This window comes from Dromiciops gliroides, chromosome 2, assembly GCF_019393635.1.
Source record: "Dromiciops gliroides isolate mDroGli1 chromosome 2, mDroGli1.pri, whole genome shotgun sequence".
NCBI classification, from domain to species: domain Eukaryota; kingdom Metazoa; phylum Chordata; class Mammalia; order Microbiotheria; family Microbiotheriidae; genus Dromiciops; species Dromiciops gliroides.
This window is the reverse complement of record NC_057862.1, coordinates 272,818,496-272,836,772: the sequence shown is the minus strand read 5'-3', so window position 1 is coordinate 272,836,772 and position 18,277 is coordinate 272,818,496. Positions and strand designations below refer to the sequence as shown.

The following is an 18,277-nucleotide window of genomic DNA, read 5'->3' as shown; positions in this document are numbered from 1 at the left end:
AAAATGACAATTCTGCCAAATTAATTTACTTATTCAGTGTCATACCAATTAAACTACCAAAAAATATTTCACAGAGCTAGAAAAAATAATAATAAAATTTATCTGGAAGAATAAAAGGTCAAGAAAATATCAACAGAATTAATGAAGAAAAATGCAAAGGAAAGTGGCCTATCTGAACCAGATATAAAATTATATTATAAAGCAGTAACCATCAAAACTATTTGGTACTGGCTAAGAAATCAGTTGATTAGTGGAATAGGTTAGGCACACAAAACAGCAGTAAATGAATATAGCAATCTCATGCTCGATAAACCAAAGACTCTAGCTTACAGGTTAAGAACTCACTATTTGACAAAAATTACTGGGAAAACTGGAAAATAGTATGGCACAAACTAGGCAACGACTAACCTCTTACACCATACACTAAAGTAAAGTCAAAATGGATACATGATCTAGACATGAAGGGCGATACCATAGGCAAATTAGAAAAGGAAAGTACTTGTCAGATCTATGGAGAGGGAAAGAATTTATGACCAAAGATGAAATAGAGAACATTATGAAATGCAAAATGGATCATTTTAACTACATTAAATTAAAAAGGTTCCACAAACAAAAACCAATGCAAGCAAGATTAGAAGGAAAGCAGAAAGCTGAGAAACAATTTTTACAGTGTTTCTGATAAAGGCCTCATATCTAAAATATACAGAGAACTGGATCAAATATATAAGAATACAAGTCATTCCCCAATTGAGAAATGGTCAAAGGATATGAACAGGCAGTTTTCAGATGAAGAAATTAAAGCTATCTACAGCCATATGAAAAAATGTTCTCAATCACTACTGACGAGAGAAATGCAAATTAAAACTACTCTGAGGTACCACTTCACACCTATCCAATTAGGTTTTTTGTTTGTTTTGTGAGGCAATGAGGGTTAAGTGACTTGCTCTGGGTCACACAGCTTGTAAGTGTCAAGTGTCTGAGGCCAGATTTGAACTCAGGTCCTCCTGAATCCAGGGCTGGTGGTTTATCCACTGTGCCACCTAGCTGCCCCCACACCTATCCAATTAGTTAATATGACAAAAAAGGAAAATGATAAATGTTGGAGAAGATATGGGAAAATTGGAAAATTGGTGGAGCTGTGAACTGATCCAACCATTCTGGTTTTTTGTTTTTGTTTTTTTTTGTGGGGCAATGGGGGTTAAGTGACTTTCCCACGGTCACACAGCTAGTAAGTGTCAAGTGTCTGAGGTCAAATTTGAACTCAGGTCCTTCTGAATCCAGGGCCAGCACTTTATCCACTGTACCACCTAGCTGCCCAGATCCAACCATTCTGGAAAGCAATTTGGAACCATGCCCCAAAGGTTATAAAACTGTGCCTACCCTTTGACCCATCAATACTACTACTAGGTTGATATCCCAAAAAGATCAGAAGGGAAAAGGACCCACATGTACAAAAATATTTATAGCTGATCTTTTTGTGGTGGCAAAGAATTAGAAATTGAGGGGATGCCCATCAATTAGAGAATGGCTAAACAAACTGTGCTATATAAGTGTAATGAAATACTATTGTGCTGTAAGAAATGATAAGCAGATGGATTTCAGAAAAATCTGGAAAGACTTACATGAATTGAAACTGAGTGAAATGAACAGAACTGAGAACATTGTACATGGTATCAACAAAATTGTGTTGTAATCAACTGTGATAGACTGATTTCTTCTCAGAAATACAATGATTCAAGACAATGCCAAAAGATTCAGAAAAGAACTATCGAGTCTGAATGCAGATTGAAGCATACTATTTTCACTTTTGTTGTTGCTTTTTTTGTTGTTGTTTATTCTGTCTTGTGGTTTTTTCTTTTGTTCTGATTCTTCTCTGAAAACATGACTAATATAGAAATATGTTTAACTGGAAAGCAGTATGGCAGAAACTAAGTACAGATCAACATCTCACACCATATACTAAAAAGGCAGGTACATGATTTACACATAAAGTGTGATACCATAAGCAAATTAACAGAGTAGGAATCATTTGTCTGTCAGATTTATGGGCAGAGGAAGAATGTAGGTCTAAAGAAGATATAGAAAGTAAAATAAAATATAAAATAGGTTATTTTGATTATACAAAATTTAAAAGTTTTTTCATAAACAAAACTAATGTAACCAAGATTAAAAGGGAAGCAGAAAACTGGGAAAGCATTTTTGAAACAAATATCTCTGATAAAGGCCTCATTTCTCAAATATATATATTGTATTTATAAAAATACAAGTCATGAGGGCAACTAGGTGGCACAGTGGATAAAGCACCGGCCCTGGATTCAGGAGAACCTGAGTTCAAATCCAGCCTCAGACACTTGACACTTAGTAGCTGTGTGACCCCAGGCAAGTCACTTAACCCTCATTGCCCTGCAAAAAAAACCAAAAACAAAAACGAAAAAAAACAAGTCATTCCCCAATTGATAAATGGTCAAAGGATATGAACAGGCAGTTTTCAGACCAAGAAATCAAAGCTATCTATAATCATATGAAAAATGCTCTAGATCACTATTGATCAGAGAAATGCAAATTAAAACAACTCCTGAGGTATCTCTTCATACCTATAAGAGTGGCAAATATAACAAAAACAGAAAATATTGAATGTTGATGGGGACATGGGAAAACTTGAACAATAATCCACTGTTGGTGGAGTTGTTAAAAGATCCAACCATTCTGGAGAGCAATTTGGAATTATGCGTGCCCAAAGGGCTACTGAACTGTGCGTACCCCTTGATCCAACAATACCACTGCTAGATGTATATCCCAAAGACATCCCCAAAAAGAGAAAAAGACCTATTTGTACAAAAATATTTATAGCAGCTCTTTTGGTGGCGGCTAAGAATTGGAAATCAAAGGAATGCCCATCAATTGGGGAATGGCTAAACAAGCTGCAGTAAATGATGGTGATGGAATATTATTGTGCTATAAGAAATGACAAGCAGGATGATTTCAGAAAGGCCTGGAAAGACTTGTTTGTATAGTATGTATACATGATGTATAGTGAAGAGAACAGAAGCAAGAGAACATTGTACACAGAGACAGCAATATTGTTTGATGAAGAACTGTGAAAGACTTAATTATTCTCCAAAATACAATGATCTAAGACAATCCCAAAGGACTATCAATGAAACATACTATCCACTTCCAAAGAAAGAACTCCTAAGGCAAGAAAATACTGCAAGCAGCCAGAAGGAAACAATTCAAGTATCATGGAACAACAGTCGGGATAACACAAGATTTAGCAGCTTCTACATTTAAGGATCTTAAATTAAGGGCTTAGAATATGATATCTTAGAAAGCAAAGGAGCTAGGATTACAAGAATCACCTGCCCAGCAAAAGTGAATATAATCTTTCAGAGGAAAAAATTGCTGTTCAACGAAGGACTTTCAAGCATTCTTGATGAAAAGACCAGAGCTGAGTAGAAAATTTGACTTTCAAATAAACTCAAGAGAAGCATGAAAAGGTAAAATAAAATACACAAAAAATAAATAAAAGTAAATTTAAAAAGGGAAATCCTAAGGAACTTAATATGGTTAAACTGTTTACATTCCTACATGGGAAGATAATACTTATAACTCATAAGAACTTTCTTGCTATTAGGACAGCTAGAAGGAATATATATAGACATAGGGCACAGGTGTGAGTTGAATATGAAGGGATGATAGGTTAAAAAAAATAAAATAAAATGAAGGGGTGAGAAAAAATGAGGTAAAATATGTCACATAGAAGAGGCTTTTACAGTGGAGGGGAAGATGGGGGAAGTAGGAGTGAGTGAACCTTACTCTCATCAGAATTGTCCCAGAGGGAATAACATACACCCAATTGGGTAAAGAAATCTATCCTACCCTACAGCAAAGTAAGTGAGGACAGGGATAACAGAAGGGGTCAGAGGTGGTAGAAGGGAAGGCAGATTTGAGGAGGCAATAGTCAGAAGCAAAACACTTTTGAGGAGGAACAATGTGAAAGGAGAGAGAGAATAGAACAAACAGAGGGGATAGGATGGAGGGATATATATTTAGTAATATTAACTGTGAAAAAAAATTTGAAATAAGTTTCTCTGATAAAGGCCTCCTTTCTCAATCATATAGAGAACTGGGGGCAGCTAGGTGGCGCAGTGGATAAAGCACCGGCCCTGGTCCTAGATTCAGGAGGACCTGAGTTCAAATCTGGCCTCAGACACTTGACTCTTACTGGCTGTGTGACCCTGGGCAAGTCACTTAACCTTCATTGCCCTGCCCCCCCAAGACATAAAAATTGGGGAAAAAATCATATAGAGAACTGAGTCAAATTTATGAAAATAAGAGTCATTTCCCAATTGAAAAATATCAAAAGATAAGAATTTGAAACTCAGAATCTTAAAAATGAATATTAAAATTGTTTTTACATGTAATTAGAGGAAATAAAGTACTAAATACACTTTTTTTAAAAAGAAAGTAGTACAACTAAAAATTCAGGGTGCAATTCCTAAAACACTCATACCAAACATCTACAAGTACAGTATCATGGTAGGTTGGGTTTTTTTGCTTAGCTCTGTGGTATTTTGTTGGAACTACTAGACACAGTTTTGGTATGATTCTCAATTTCATAAACTGGAGCTAGAAGTAACCTCAGAGGTTCATTCCAACATCATTTTATGGATAAGGAAAGTTAGGCAAGAAACATTTAGTGACTTGCCCAAAGACACACAAGTTGGTGTTGTTTGTCCTTCATTCTTAAAAAGGACCATGACATAGGGGTGATATCATGACTTGCACTGAATTGGATTTAATGAAGGCAGGGCTGTGCAAAGTCAGCTGCCTCTCTCCTCCAGAGGCATCTGGGTCCAATGGAAAGATAGACATCAAGACGACTGGAGATGGCCCTCGATGTTTAAGACAACTGGGGTTAAGTGACTTACCCAGGATCATACAGGTAATAAGTGTCTGAGGTGAGATTTGAACTCAGGGCCTCCCAAACTCAGGGCCAGTGTGGCACCCAAGTAGAAACAGCCAGAGCCAGGAGTTTGTCAGAGACCTTCTGACTGCAAAACCAGCACTCTTCCACTATACTACACTACACCACTTGGAGGCCATAGGTTTTACTATCCTTTTATTGGCCTTTTCTTGGATTTCTGTATACTGTGGATTTCTCACCATCTCTATACTTTTCCATTGTATCTAGCAAACTGGGAGGTTTTTCTCCCTACCTCTTTTTTTTTTTTTTAGCTAAAAAAAAACCCCAAGACTCTCTTAGATTTTTAAGACTCTGGGAAAATGTATTTTACTGACCCTCACCAGTTCTATTCCATCATGACAAAGAACACATCATTTTTATATTTTAAGTTGTAGTCCCAAAATCCAATTCCTATTTTCAGACACGACTTTTTTAATCAGCTATTCCCTTTCCAAATTTGCCTCTTTGCCTTATATTCACAAAAATATCTCAAACTCAACATGTCTAAAACTGAACTTGTTATCTTTCCCCATAAATTTTTCCCCCTTCCAAACCTTCCTAGTTCTGTCAAAGGCACCACTATCCTTCCAGTATCTTGGGTTGATAATGTGGGCATTATCATTGATTCTTCCCTTTCCCATTCACCATATATCCACATAGTTGAGAAATACTGCTAACATACCTTACATCCAACCCCTTCTTTCTACTCCCAAAGCTACCACCTTAGTTTAAATTCTCACCAACTCTTGCCTAGATTATTGCAATAGCCTCCTAACTGGCCTCCCTGTTTCAAATCTCTCACTACTCCAGTACATTCTAAACACTAATGCCAAAGTAACTTTAAGAGCAGATGAGACCATGTGATTCCTTCACTTAACCAATTCCAGTAGCTTTCTATTATTTTTAGAATTAAATATAAACTTCTCTATGTCACTTTTAAAACCCTTTACAACCTGCTCCCAACCAATTTTTCTAGTCAATGGACATTATCCTTCCAGTTTCTGCCAAAATGATTCGAAACTTCAAAATCATTCTTGACTCTTAACTATCCCTCACCCCCAAGTCCATAAGCAAATCAGCTTCCAAGTTCTGTTAATTCTACTTTCACATCTTTCATATCCCTCTCCTTTCCACTCACAATACTCCAGCCCCCACCACTGCTCACCCACACAATCTCTGTAACCTCCTAATTGATCTCCTTGCCTCTAGCTTCACACCTTATTCCAAATCATCCTGAACAGAGCTGCCAAACTGATGCTCCTAAAGTACAAGTCTGACCCTGACCCTTCCCCACTTAAAAACTTAAGTAAAGGGCAGCTAGGTGGTGCAGTAGATAAAGCACTGGCCCTGGATTCAGGAGGACCTGAGTTCAAATCCAGCCTCAGACACTTGACACTTAGTAGCTGTGTGACCCTGGGCAAGTCATTTAACCCTCATTGCCCTGCAAAAAAACCCAAACAAACAAAAAAAACAAAACTTAAGTAGCTTCCTACTTCCTCTAGTATAAAATACGAACTCACCTGGCCATTTAAAAGCCCTCACAGTTGGACTCCAGCCTATTTCTCTGTACTAATTTCATATTAAATCCCTTTTACACTCTACCTACATTCCAGTCAAAGTGGTAGACTCACTGTCACCAACACAAGATGTTCCATTTCTTACCTCAATGATTTTGCACAGATTGTCCCTCCTCCCTAGAATGCTCTTTTTTACTTCCACCACTTGGAATCCCTAATTCCCTTCAAGGTTTAATTGAAGTGTCACCTCCTACAGAAGTCCTTCCTGATTCCCCTTGTTTGTTGTACCTACTTACTCCTCAGGCATTACATTGTATATATTTTGTATTTAATTCTCTGTGTACGTGTTGTTTTTCAATAGATGAGTTAATTCAGCTAAGCCTCTCTTCCATACCTCTATGTTGGCCATGGTGGTCCATTAGTCAAGCAACAGGGAGCGAATGGGACTCCTTGTGGTATTTTGTATATAAGACAACCATGAAGTCAAGCCAACAGACCAAGCCATAGAAAACTGGGCCAATAAAATCTCAAGGTCAGTTTTGATCTCCAGGCCTATTGGCTATGGTAGGCCTGAACCCTCCCTAAATTACTGAAATGTTGGAATTATTTAAAAGCTGTGCTAAAGAAACTGATGGGGGACTTTTCATATGGCATTTAGTTGGCAGCTAGATGGCTTAGTGTTGGTCTTGGAGGCAGTAAGATATGAGTTCAAATCCAGCCTTAGATACTTATTAGCTGTGTGATACAGGGCAAGTCACTCAAACCTCTCTCTGACTCATTTTCCCCATCTGTAAAATTGGGATAATAATCATACCTACCTTATAGGGTTATTGTGAGAGTCAAATGAGTTAACATATATAAAGTGGTTTACAAACCTTAAAATGTTAGATAAAAGGAAGCCATTATTATCATTAGACTATAGAGAACTGTGCTGTTTGGACTTCATTAGAAATCTTTGTTATAAGGCATTAGGGAGGTACTTGAAATGACAATATTGAATATTCCCCAGAGAAGAGACTTCTAGAATTGAGGATGTGGACAAGTGTACCAAATGCATCCCAGCAGAAATGCAGAAGGGCTGTGTCAGTCTATTTGTAGAAAAAGTTTCTGCTCTCACTCCTTTCAACTGTAACTCTTTGTCTCTGGAACTTCCAATGAAGAGTAGCAGAGTTTGCCCCAAAGTTTGGGCAGGGGCATCAGGAATGACCCTGGAAGTCTTCTCCCTGGCAACTGTCAGGATTCAGAAGAGGCAGCCTCAGGCAAAGAAGGGCAGTAGCACACCCATAGCAACATTTGAACTGTGGCATAGAGGAACATTATTAGTGTCAAGGAGCATCGGTGCTCAGCCCCAGCACAGAGGTAGTGCTCAGACACCACTTCAGGGAAGAAAGGAGGAATTCCTAGATCTTGGCACAGGAGCTGTGCCTGGCCCTGATGAATGGGCAGCATGCAGCTCTAGTAGAACAAGAGGAAAAGACAGCAGTAGTAGGTAGGTGGTGGTGCATAGGGCCCAGCAGAAGGAGGTAGCAGAGTGGACAGCAATGCTGGCCTAGGTGGAAACTGACTCAGCAGTGATATACTGCTCCCCCATCCCCAGCCCACCCCCAGGGGCAGCAGAGCAGACACCAGCATAGATTCTAGCAAAGGCAGGCCCAGAATAATCCTTTGCTTACTGTAATTTGCAAATAAGGAGATCCCTTCATAATGCTGCCAGTGTAGTATTCAGTGGTCACTGGATAAATACTTTCTAGGAAGGGAGTAAAGGACCACAGGTAGTACTACTGGGAAGTGGCTGGTGAAACCATGTATTTAACACCCATGGAAAGAGGTGAGAAGTCCCTCGGATTGAGTATTCCTCCCCTTCTCCCATACGATGGATCTCACAAAGAGAGTTGGATCCTAGCTGGCTGATGGGCCAGGGAACACTGACGGAACAGTTATAGTGGACAATTCTCTGTAATGATCCTAGCACCAGGACAGGATTCAGGTTAAGAAGTAATGACTTCTTAGCTACTTTACTACAGATTATCCTGACCCATGATGAGGAGTAATCTCACCAGAAATATATGTGCTGTTGATCATCACCACTTTACACTGCAAAGATGCATCTCACACCACATGGACCAGACTGTTCAAATCTGGGACTCAGATCCTACAAAGGTGGCAGGTGAAACTGGGAATTTGGGTCACTGCTCTCCTTCATATTCTATCACTCCTTCACAAAGCTGCAGCATTGCTTGTTTTGGGAGTACATGGAAAGTTGTGCTATTTTTCTGTTCTTCCCCCAAGCTTACAGCAGGCTTTTTATACCCCCCAGACTAGGGCCAAATATAATAGGTGAAATATCCTAAGGCCATTATCCCACCCTGCTTTTCCCCCCGTTCCCCCTCAGCTAGTTTTGCCTTGAAAGATATTAAAACTTTTCTAGGTACTTAACTGGTCCAAGGGACTAAGCTCAAACTGCTGATGTCATTTTCTGATAGCATAAGTACAAAAAAGCCATAGAGCAACATGGCCAACACTTGAAGGGATGCAATGCACAAATGATCAATGTGGATTCCTTGCTAAATATCCTTTCCTGCCATAGCTAAGTAAACTTCCTTTAACTATCTGTCAGGTGGTATACAAGAATCTCAATTCTGAACCTGAAGCACCAATCCTGGCCTACAAGATAAGAGTAGTAGGAAGATGGGTACTCTAAAACATTATTTATGGGACTGCATACAAGTACAAACATTTTCTTAAAAAGTAACATGGAACTATATAATTGTCACTACATAACATGTAGTGGGTACAGAGCCAGATTTGGATCACAGACCACAGATCTAGCGCTAGAAAGGCCTTCAGAGGCTATCTAACCCAACCTCCTTCATTCTAGTGCCTAGCACAAAATCTGACTGAATTGAATTTTACCAATGAAAAAAATGAAGTCCTGAAAGTTAAGTGACTTTCCCAAGGTTACACAGACAGGGATTTGAACACAGATCCTGTAAAAGCAGAGCCCTTCCTGCTTCTGAAACTTACTAGCAGAATGACCATGGGCAAGTCACTTAACCCGTTTCCTCGTCTTCGAAATTGGGCCAGGTGGCCTCTTCCTGGATGTACGATCCTAGGGAAGCCACAGTCATCCATTTATCCAGACACAACAGCGATACTTCCACAGGACGATGACAACGATCTTGACTAGAAGGACTCTCCGCTCCATACCCCCACAGCTGCCCACGGACCCCAAGGCATCCCGAGTTCCAGCTTCCTCTCCCTGGGACCCGCTCCCGTGACCTACCGCCTTCACACTGCCCCCGCCCCCACCCCCAGCCTCAACTCGAGCTCACGTTGCGCAGCTTCTCCAGAACTAGCCCGTAGTAAAGCTGAGCGGAGGCCCCGCGTCCTTCCATGGCTCCGAAGGCCATTCCGGGGCCCCCTCCGGAGCCCCCTTCGGTAGCCATGATCCGGTGCTGCGACAGCAACCGTTGCGACCAACGCTCGGCCACCGACTGCCGGCCCGCTACAGAGGGCCGGCACCTTGGCAACTGAGGAGTACCACTGGTGGAGCCGGCAAGGGGGGAGGCGATATCGGTTACATGCGGTAAACGACTCGAACCCTTCCCATTACTGCACCCAGTTTACCTTGCTCTCCATTCCAACTCTGAATTAATGAACACCTGACTTCGGAGTCTTGAGCCATTTCCGCACTCCGAACATAATTCACGCCCCGCCCCCCCATCTCCGTTTTTGGTTTCGACCAAAGAACTAAAGAGGCTGAATGGAACATGGGGCGGGGCCCGCAAGCTGAACGATAGTGTCCAACTTTCTACCTTAAAGGAGCCCTAGGATTGTTCTGGAAAGCACCCGTGTGTGGCGTAAAAGGCGGAGGAAATGTCAGATTCAGCCCAAGCCTTCCTAACATTTTCAATTGGCCACCGAGTTCTTAGGCGATGGGAAGAATGAAATAGGAATTGGGGGTGGAGGGGGCGGAGCACAATTTGGTTGATCCAGTTTAAAGGTAAAAGCGCCTGAAGGCGGCCTCAATCGGGTGCAGCCCCGCCCACAGCGGCGGAGGAACTACAACCCCCATAATCTGACCTCGGGAAGAGGCTCTGATGGCGCATGCGTAGATGTGAGTTGCTCCTTCCGCCTACAGCTGTCAGACCCAGGGTGGGAAGGTTGTATCATGCAAAGTAGCTACTTCCTACATAGCACCTGGATAAGTCTCTGAGGGTCACACCTTGTGTATCCGCTCTTGACCCCTACCGCGACACACTATACCCCACCTCTCCTCTCCTGCGATTTAGAGGGCCAATGCAGTGCAGGAGACTCCTATGTAAAACAACCAACTAGCCAGCTATGTACCAAGCATAGGAGATGGTAGGAAGAAAAAAAGTGAAACATGGTTTTATTGGTTAAAATGAATGAATTTAACGGTTATAACACCAAGGTGTTGGGGGCACCTAGGTGGCACAGTGAACCAGAGTTCAAATCAGACCTCAGACACTTGACACTAGCTGTGTGACCCTGGGCAAGTCACTTAACCCTCATTGCCTTACAAAAACAAACAAAAAAAAACAATCCAAGGTGTTAAGGCCTTTGGACTCTTGGCAAGAAGTTAGGGTAGCTTTGGCCAGGACAAAGTTTAACCTACTGACATAAAAGAAAGCAAAGGCTGAGAGGTCGTCAAACAATTCACAGAACGGCAAGAGCTCAAGTTGATCTAAAAGGCAAAAAAGGGTTAATAGAAAACCCTAAAATCCAAGATCTAATACAGATATTAGCTCTAAAAGGGAGTCAGATCCCAGTTAATGGATAACTTATGTTAGGTTCTCATACCCATAGTGATCAACGGACCAGAACAGATCAGGTCAAAATAACAATAAAGGAAAAAGACAACCTATAGAAATTCTAATGAAAAATGATTATATTTTGAAACTAGCCATGGGAATTAGAAAGAGGCATGCGCAAAAAAGGCCAAATTTGTCCCAGATTCACCTTATGACGTGTAAACCCCCAAAACACACCTCCACTGAAGGTTGGATTAGGACCCCAGGAACTCCAAATTAGGAAAAGCCCTCCCTTGTAACACCTCTAGGTGGAGAATATTATAATGAAAAGGACAAGCCCTCCCCTGTACCTCCCCAAGGTGGAGATTATTATAATGAGACTGATAATCAATGTATCCATGCTATAAATATAACTGTCTTTCCTTTCTTTATTTGAGAGATACCTTTCCAATATTCTGGTTCTCTCCCTGTGGTCACCAACAGTATTGCAGTAAAACTTGGGAAACTGAGTCACCGAGTCTTGTAATTCTTTGGGGACAACACAATCAATTTGACCCCTAATTCCATCCCACATCAAAGTGACCTGTCTAATTTTAAAATGTTTTGTTGTGGTACATTGAATTATCTAGGAATCATCAAAGCACTTGGCCAAAATTAAAAGTTGAGCACAAAATGTACTCTTTGTAAAGGAAAGATTAAAGAAACAATGAACCCGAAGATAAATAGTTTTTAAACTCAATTTTTGTACCTACATTTATTTAAGTTTCTTGAATAAATTAATCTTGGCTGAAGTTGATAATTAAGATTTCTAGTTGAACCCTTTTAAGAGTATTCATATTCATAAGAGTATTGATTTACTGTCTTCATTTTTACTGAAATGAGACTCTCTCCCTTTAGGGTCCCTGAAAACTTGAAAGTTTTGTTTCATTCAATAAGCACCTACTAAGTTACAGCCAGCGTTTATTAAGTGCAAGACCCAAAATTTTGGGCAAAAGCCAGCCTACCTATGCTGGGGGGAGCGGGGGTGGGGGGGTGGGAAGCATTGTTTCTAAGAGTCCACAATTTCAGATGTATCAGGTAGAGTTATCTTGTTACTAGTAAACCATATTCATCCTGGTTTCTTCCTTTGCGGGATCTTCATTCAGTCTGTAACTGCTAACCCTGAATGTCTCCCAAAGGCTCTGTACTTGGCTCTCTTCTCTTTTGCCTTGATGCTATTTTTTGATGATCTCATCATCTCGAGTATTCAATTATCATGTCTATCATAATTGATTCTCAGATTTATTTATTCAGCCCTAACCTCTCTTCTAATCTTTCATCTCCAACTGCTTACTGGCATTTCAAGAGGGATGTCATTTTTCAACTCAACATATCCAAAACAACACAAATTATCTTTCCCCTCTATACCTTCTCCCCTTACAAAATTCCCTGGGTTTCTTCCTCCATTCCTCACTGTCTTTTACCCCTCCACTCCCATATCCAAACTGTTGCCAAGTCCTGTTGATTCTACCTTTGCAACATCACACACACACACACACACACACACACACACACACACACATCCTCTAACACTGTCACCAGCATCTTGGTGGCCCTCATAACCTTACACCTAAACTACTGCAGTAGTCTTCCAGCTACTCGATTTCTCTGCCTCAAGTTTCTCGCTCCTCTAGGCAATCCTCCACTCAGTATCAAAGTTATCTTCCTAAAAGCAGAGATCTGACCTTTTCAATAACCTTCAGTGGGTCCCTACTGAATCACTAGCTTGCTTTGGTTTTTAAAGCCCTTCACAACCTGTAAGATTTTTCCAGTTTTCTTTGACTTTACATTCATTCACTTACTCAGTGATCCAATGACACACACAAGACATTCCATCTCCTGAGTGTTCATTTTCACTGGTTGCCTGCCCCTCATCTCTGGAATTCTCTTTCTTCTTACCCCTACGTCCTGGATTTCCTGGCTTCTTTCTATCCCAATTAAAAAAGCTTCTGCAAGAAGCTTTTCCTGGTTCTCCCCCCTTCCACCCACCAAACTACTGTCTTCCCTCTGGGATTACCCCCATTTGTCCTGTCAATATCTTGCTTATAAATAGTTGTTTGCAGGTTTTTCCCCCTATTACACAATGAGCTTCTTTAAGGACCGAAACTCTTTCTCTCTCTTTGTATCTTCAGTGCTTAGCACAGTGCCAAACCCATAACAAGTATTTAATGCTTGTTGGCTCTTAAACAAGTCCTCTCCATCACTTAAAAAAAAAAAATGGTTTTCTATATCTGATTGCTTTACTGTCTCAGGGAGGGAGGAGGGAAAGAAAAGGAAGGAAGGATAGGATTTGGACCTCAAAACTTTAAATAAAAATGTTAACAATTGAAAACAATTGTTTTAATAAACCTCAGCAACCTACTTTCCGACTCCCTGTCTGTGTTATTAATGTTATCACTGTAAATGTGTTCTCCCATGATAACTAACATACACTTTCCAAATGACCAAGACTAATGCAAAAGATTTATGGAATCTCAAATCCCACAAAATATTTCCCAAAATAAACCCAGTCCAGCATAAGACCATATGGTCAATGACCTGAGAGGGGCTTCTGTACATCCTCCTCATTTTACTGAGGAGGAAACAAGCCAGAGAAGTCAAGTTACTTGGCCAAGGTCACAAAGGTAAGAAGTGAATGACAAAGCTGGACTTTGAACCCAGATCCCTTCACTCTAATTCCAACACTACAAAGCAATGGGTTGTTTTTTTGGTCTGGGGTTTGTTAGTTGTTGGTTGGGGTTTTTTGCTGTTTTTGTTTTGTTTTGGTTTGGTTTTTGTCAAAAGAGTATTAAAATTGTCTCTTTAGTTTAGTAAAAGTGAGGCCTATGTTTTCCTGAATTCACACAGCAATCTCTCAGTTTGTCACATAAGACTGAGGAGTATAATCAACTTGTTTCAATATAAATGGCAATTCTCCTTTCATAATAGGTAATTAACAGTGCAAAACACAATGTATCAAAATTTAAGTTGGGAAATCAGCTTATGAAAAAGTCACAGAAGGAGAAAAGAGAAATATAAAGAAAACTGACTAATTCTAAATTATAGAATTAGCATTTCAGTACGTCTATAACTTGAGAAGATTCCAGAACAATTCACACAGATTATTGAGCTTTGGGTTGCAGGGTAATTCTGCCAAAACCAGCTATTTACAGAGGCCTCCTCAGTCATTTGAATCTCTTTAGGGCTTGTTTATGACACAACACAGATTCTGTTACCCTAAAACAGCTCATTTATCTCAATAACTTGCAACCTAATTACTTTTCAACACAAGCAGTTCTAATATAGATCAGAAAAGAAAAAAGAATATGTCTAAAATCTTTCCAGAGCCACGTGCATGGCAAAACTTATGTGTTATTCCCACCTAACAGGAGCAGAGTGGCTGGACACCACAAGCCTCTCTTCTCAAAGTTTACTTACCTCTTGGGCTAAATCTTCCATATGCATTTTGAAAAGATCCTAGCATATCCCAATAGTTCTAGGGAGCACTAAAAAGCCTTACATTTCTTTCAGTAAGTAAGTAAGTAAGTAAGAGAAATCCTGGATACTTGTATCTAAAAAAGGAGAGATCCTGTTTTGACACGTGAAGCAAAGGGGTGCCACAGGTAGAGTCACGACTACCAACCCAGTATCAGATTTCATGGTCAGCTTCTTACACAGATTTTTTTTAAACACACATGCAGACTTAATCTTCTTTCTATTTTTAAACTAAAGAACAGACAATGTTAAGTTTGTCATATTGTGACCATTAATTTGTGAATGCTTAAGGTTATTCTAATACTTAAACTTATGTTAATTCTTTTAAAATTCTTACTGCAAGATGATTTATTTTTTTCACTTCCTCTACCTCTACTTCTTTATTTATTTATTTTATTATTTTTTTTTTTAGTGAGGCAATTGGGGTCAAGTGACTCGCCCAGGGTCACACAGCTAGTAAGTGTTAAGTGTCTGAGGCCGGATCCCAACTCAGGTACTCCTGACTCCAGGGCCTGCGCTCTATCCACTGCGCCACCTAGCTGTCCCTACCTCTACTTCTTAATCCAATTAAGTCTGTTATTTTTCTGTTATTAAGTGGCATTTCATTTTCTTTATTCAAAATTAGAAAGCATTATTTTTTGCTAGATTTAAGCATCAAACTCCTTAGGCCATTATCAAATATCTGCAATATGAATCTCTTTTGATAAAGTCTTAGGGTTAGAAGAAAATGGAACACAGAAGGTATTTAATTAATTTTTGCTGAATTGAATGCACTTGATAGGTTTGCCACTGCAGGGTCATAGAATCTCAAAAAGTAATAGAGTTTAGGGATCATTTATTCTGATGACATCATTTTTACAATGAGGAAACAGAGTGACATAGAAAATTAAGAAATTTGTCCACAGTCACAGATAATAAACATTAAAACCAAGATCTGAGCCTAGGTCAAGTATTAAATTAAATTAAGTTTTTTGTTTTGTTGTGTTTTGTTGGTGGGGCAATAAGGGTTAAGAGACTTGCCCAGGGTCACAAGCTAGCGTCATGTGTCTCAGGTCTTCCTGAATCTAGGGCCAGTGCTTTATCCACTGTGCCACCTAGGTGCCCCTAAATCAAGTCTTAAATCAAATTACCAAGCATTTATTAAATGCCCACTATGTGCTAGATATTCTGCTAAGTTCTAGTCTCTTGATTGTGGCTCCAACATGCTTTCCACTAGACCAGAAGTTCTCAAATGTGGTCTGAGGATCCCTGAGGTACCCAAGACCCTTTCAAGAAGACCATGAGGTCAAAACTATTTTCATAATACCAAAAGGTTATTTGAGAGTTAAAATACTCTTACTGGTTCCAACTACTTATCTGGTGAGAACAGATTTTCTTTATATACTTCAGTCAAAACAGCATATCGCAATAGATTAAATTCAGAAGATATGAGAATCTCACTGTCTTCCATTTAGCCAGACATTAAAAAGATTTGCAAAAATATTTAAAACAATGCCACTCTTCTCGCATTATTTTGTTTTGGAAAACAAAAAAAAAATGTTAACATGCAATGATTTTATTACTGTTATTTTAAAATTAATTAATAAGAATTTTATTTTATTAGTTTTAATTTCTAATATAACAAATATCAATAGATATAATCCTCTTTGGGATCTTAAATAATTTTTAAAAGCATTGTAAGGGCTAAAATTCTAGCTAGTCTGTCTAAAATATCTAATGAGTGGTCGCCAATAAATTATAAGCTTTAGCAAGAGTATTTAAGTGTTTAAGTATTTATTAAAGAGCATTAGGATCAGAGAGAAAGGTAAAAATCTAACTATTTCTAAGAGACCCCATCATCAGACTTGCCATGGTGAGGTCAGGAACGAAAAGGACCCAACACCTCCTGTGAAGCTGGGAACATCCCCCCAACAAGGGTGGTGCGCACGCGCACACGCACATGCATGCACGCACACGCGCGTGCACACACACACACACACACACACACACCTCCAAGCTAATTGGCTGGCAGCTTTGATAGACAGCACCCACAAGCAAACATCACTTCCTGATGCCAAGGACCTGACCACATGGCTTGCCCTCAGACGCTTTCTCCTCATGGTGGAGCTTTCCTACAGTCACTCTCCAGCAGGTGGCGTTACTCCAATCGTTACAGCGTAAAGGGGATCTTGAGACCAAAAAGCTTGAGAACAACTGCACTAGACTAACTTGCTTCTAGTACCATATTCAAAGCTTTGTTAGTAATGAATGGACAACTCTGACCTGCCTCAAGTGGGGCCCCATCTCAAGCACAAGTAATATTGAGCTAATTGAGCTACATAATACAGGGTTGCAAGGACTATCCTTTGGAAGAAAACCAAACAATTGCTGAGCTACCTGTTCTTTCCCAGAATTCTGATGATGTAAGCGTTGTTCTCAGAATTTATTTAATCTAGAGTTACTGGTTGAACAAGATCTGGGCAATTTCTACTCTTTGCTGAATACATAAATGTAGCATTCAGGCAAAAAGGCAAAGAAGAATTTTTAAAACTCATAGAAATCCTTTGATGTATAAAGTAACTAAACAATAATGTAGAAGCTAGCTTATTTTAATTACTTATCTCTTTAAAAATGAGGGCAGCTAGGTGGTGCAGTGGATAAAGCATGGGACCTGGATTCAGGAGGACCAGAGTTCAAATCCACTTACTAGCTGTGTGACCCTGGGCAAGTCACTTAACCCTCATTGCCCCAGAAAAAAAAATTATCCTTTTCAGGAGGTTTGAATCAAGAATACACATATTTCCTTCTTGCCTTCTTTCCTTCTGTAACTGCTAGCTTTACCTTCTGATGTCCAGGAAGATGTGTGAGGATATTGAAGCCATCCTAATACATATACACATACATATACATATACATATACATATGCATATACATATACATATACACATACACATAGATATGCATATACATATACATACACACACATATACATATACACACACACATATATATATACATATACATACATGTATATGTGTATACATATGGAACTTCCTAAAGATTTCTTTTCCTCCAGCTGGCCAATTGTTTGTTGGTGTTATTGTATTTTTAAAAATAAAAACTTTCAGCAATCTTGACTAATAAAAAAGTAGTTTAAAAAAAAAAGTAGTTTTATTCTACAAAAGTACTATTAGCCCAAATCATTTACACAATAAAACTAAGGTATGTTCTATACAAAGTCTAAGAGAATTACTAGAGAATTGAAGCAATTATTATCTGGAATATTTGGGTAAAAAAGTTCACACATCAGTTATATGGAGAAATGACATATGCAAAACTTTACATAAGCAACCTTGATTGGAAGCTCCTTAATGACAAAAGTATATTAGTGATTAGAGCAGGTACTATCTTACTAAGCAACTGCCCCCCATAACATTGATGATAATTGTACCTCAATAAATTGGTTTGTTCTTCCACTAAATATCCCTAGGAAGCTGTTTTTTTGAGTTTTTATGGTTGCACGTCAT

General features: G+C 39.4%; 1 protein-coding gene across 12 annotated transcripts in view; it reads right to left on the bottom strand.

Moving 5' to 3' along the window:
- The window catches only part of MIA2 (MIA SH3 domain ER export factor 2), a 119,302-nt gene that overhangs the window by 70,017 nt on the left and 31,008 nt on the right, over positions 1-18,277 (bottom strand). The window contains exon 1 of one of the 12 annotated variants that reach the window (XM_043988265.1): positions 14,715-14,836. The exons of 8 other annotated variants lie outside the window; for them this stretch is intronic. In XM_043988265.1, the coding sequence (XP_043844200.1) occupies positions 14,715-14,741 (27 nt within the window). In that variant the 5' untranslated portion in view covers positions 14,742-14,836. Of the gene's footprint in view, positions 1-9,507; positions 9,738-9,815; positions 10,029-10,110; positions 10,411-14,714; positions 14,837-18,277 lie in introns of those variants that run through there. 3 more of the 12 variants (XM_043988266.1, XM_043988262.1, XM_043988263.1) reach the window with 3 other exon arrangements.